Raw genomic sequence first — 3,144 nt, forward strand, 5'->3', positions numbered from 1 at the left:
TGCTCCGGTGCAGCTCCCCCGGTGCCCGCAGGGAACCAGGCAGCGTTACCGCTGATCCACGGGCGTGGAAGGGGCGAGATATGGAAACAAACCCCCCCCCTCCACCGTGTCCCCGGGTGGCAGCACCTGGCACAGGCACCCTGGCCGTGTCCCACGCCGCCCAGGCTCAGGGCAGAGCTCCTCTCACCATGGCGGGGCTTTCGGGGTGCGTGCAGGGTAACGAGGCTTTCGGGGTGCACGGGGTAGGTGCCTACATACCACCAGCTCTCCCGGTGCAACTGTGCCAAGGCCACCCCCCTGCGCCTCGGCCCTTCTGGGGTGACATTTGGGGTGACCCACTTCCTCTCTCGGTTTCAGGCTGGTGTCAACGGTCCAAGCCACGATGGCAACGGTGTCGGGGATCACAGTTGTCCTTAGCTGCAAGGACGTGGTGTATGACAGGTAATCCCCGTGTCCCACAGCCTCGCTGTCCCACGAGGAGCACGTGGAGGCTGCGCCCGGCCGGCTCGCAGCCGGGGTGTGTGATGCCAAAGGCTTGCACGTACAAAGGGGAGAGGAAAACCAGCTTCATGTTCCTCTTTCCTTCGCTTTGGGTTAAGGGTTGGGCAATGTCGCTGGCCGCACACCCCCCCGAAAGGCGCTGGCTTGTTCAGTGCGCTCAGACCTGGGGCTGTAACATGGGCCCATATATGAGCAAAAAAATAAAGACATCGTCCCTTCTAAAGGGGCAGGAGGTCTCCTTGCTGGAAGCTGAAATTGCAAATGGTTCAAGCAAACTTAGTGAGAAGTGATTTTAGAGGTGTACTGCTTTCTCCTTGTCAAATGGATTCCAAAGGAGTCCAGAAACAAGAAAAATCCGTATGGAGTCTGCTCTGAAGGAAAATCCCATCGCCCTGTCCTCAGTGCCCCGAGATAAACTGCCCCAGAAGCAGCTCTCAGCAGCAGTGATAGCGCAATCGGGGTCAGGAGACTTAAAAACAGAGCTATTATCTGGAACAGCAGAGAAAATTGTAGGAGGGAAGAATATAATTATGCTGAGCTGGAATTTGACTGTCACACACCAGATTTTAGGGTGAATTTTAGGGAGGGCTGCCCTCTTGGTCATTGCAGACTTGCCATTAATACACAGATGTGCCATGTCCTGCCTTGCTCTGGAGATCCATCCAAACTGCTCAGGCAGCCTCACAAGTTACCTTTCTGCTCCAAAATAAAATACCTTCTGTATAGACAGGGCACATGAAAATCCTGGACCCACACAGACAGAAAGTGCTGCCAGCAGCCCTCCTTCTCCCCGGAGCCGACTGCTCGCCCGGCTGCTCTCAAGGCCAGCAGCTCCGTGCAAACGCTGTGTGGTCAGAGACCTCGATTTTCTTTGAATCTGGAGGAAGTACAGCCCCGCGCTCAGCAGGGAAAGCCTCGGAGAATGACAGCAAGACAGAGAGCCAGGAAGCCTCACAAAGCTTGCAGTAAAATTTGCCAATTTATTTACCCAGGCAGACAATCCTGATCCTGCTGGCACTATAATTGCCCTCCAAAGCCCTGGGCAAGTTTTGCAAACACAATAGCCGGTCACTTCCCCTCCCTGACATCACTTCCATCTATCTGGAATAGGAATGCATGTGACAACATTCTTCTTGAGATGGTAGGAGAGCAAAAGCAGATTTATTCGGGCCCCAAGCTACGTTTCTTTAAGCAGCAGTGGAGGGTGCTGTGGTGTTTTGGGGTTTTTTTATCGGTGTGATTTCACTCAGGGCGGTGTAAGGAGCCCGGTCTCCCTGCAGAGCAGGGCTTGCTGCTGCCTGAATTGTGCAACCGGGATTCCGACATGCTTTGGGAACAGGCAGCTGCCTGCAATTATTTCCCAACAGATAAACGTCTTGCGGGGGTTTATTGCCTATATTAGATATTTTGCACTTCACTCTCCAAAGTCCAAGCCAGGCATCTCTCATTAACTCTGAGGTCTCCAGTTGCTTTCCAAACGCTCCCCGGGTTGGGCAGGCAGCCGACGCAGCGTGGCAGGCAGAAGGAACACAGTCTTGGAGCTTTTCTCCTCCCAAGCATCAGCTCTGGGTGCACCAGGCCTTAGGGGAGAAGATTACCTGCTGCCAAAGTGTCGGATTAGTGCTGGATCCCACGCGGTGCTGTGCCCCCGGCCCGCACGGCAAACACCCAGCCATCGGGCTAATCAAGATCCTCCCGTTAGCGCCGTGTTTGTGCTTGGCTGGGCCGAGCTCGGTGCCTGGCACAGCCAAGCGCAAAGCCCAGGAGGCGTCCTCCAGCCGTACCAGGTACCTTTTCTCTGCTGAGCCAAATCAGGTTAAATTTTGACACCTCTCAGCTTACCATCAAAGCCCGCTGCTTGCATCTCAGCCCTAAAGCCTCTGTTCCACCTCTCAGAGCATCTCGAGGTGCTGGGAGCCGTCGCGATGCCTCTGTGTGTGCTGCTCCCCCCCCAGGCACTGGCTGGCCGTGGAGTACATCTGGGTCCTGGTTCCCTACATGACCTACGACATTTACGTCATGTACCTCTGCCACTGGCACAAGAGCCGGGACCGCGGAGTCGTGGAGGAGAAGCACTCGCTGGCCAGCGTGCGGAGCTTCCTCCTGCAGGAGCGGCTGGTGGGGGCCCCCCACCTCTTCCTCCTCATCGTGCTCACCCCCGTCACCCAGGTGAGTGCTGAGCTGTGAAACCCAGCCCGCCAGGAGCTGCAAGGGCTCGCAATCAGGGCTACGGCTGGCAAAGCATCTCTGCTGGTCAGGAGCCCGTGACCCCCTGGAGATGCTCCCAGCCACCTCTCCAGGAGGGTCCTGTGCTCTTTATTTTCAGCACTTCAGGGGAGAGCTGGGGGATTTCTTCGTGGGCTGCATCTTCACGGCAGAGCTGAGCACACCTTTTGTATCGCTGGGCAAAATCTTCATGCAGGTAAGGTGAGGAGGGACAGGGTTGGGGTCTGGGAACCCCACAGCAGCTGGCACCCCTTCCCTGCCCCAGGCTGCCCTTCTCCACCAGCCCCTGTTCACAGAGCAGCTGGGCTGAGGGGGTCCTGGAGGGGACATCCCCAAACTGGGGACTGTGCTGTGTCCTGGTACTGCTCCCTCCTGTCTGTACCTCCCCCCTGCCCCAGTCCCTTGCCCCCCCATGCC

At 57.0% G+C, this 3,144-nt stretch overlaps 1 protein-coding gene across 1 annotated transcript in view; it reads left to right on the forward strand.

Annotated features, from left to right (window-relative positions):
• Positions 1 to 357: 357 nt before the first annotated feature.
• Positions 358 to 3,144, forward strand: part of FAM57A (family with sequence similarity 57, member A) — a gene marked incomplete at both ends in the record, with an annotated part of 3,051 nt that continues 264 nt past the window's right edge. Inside the window, 3 exons of the mRNA XM_010074613.1 lie at positions 358 to 441; positions 2,457 to 2,670; positions 2,828 to 2,923. Coding sequence (XP_010072915.1) covers positions 358 to 441; positions 2,457 to 2,670; positions 2,828 to 2,923 — 394 coding nt within the window. The remainder of the gene's footprint in view (positions 442 to 2,456; positions 2,671 to 2,827; positions 2,924 to 3,144) is intronic.

The sequence above is a fragment of the Pterocles gutturalis genome, unplaced genomic scaffold (genome assembly GCF_000699245.1).
Source record: "Pterocles gutturalis isolate BGI_N339 unplaced genomic scaffold, ASM69924v1 scaffold30157, whole genome shotgun sequence".
Lineage (NCBI taxonomy): Eukaryota > Metazoa > Chordata > Aves > Pterocliformes > Pteroclidae > Pterocles > Pterocles gutturalis.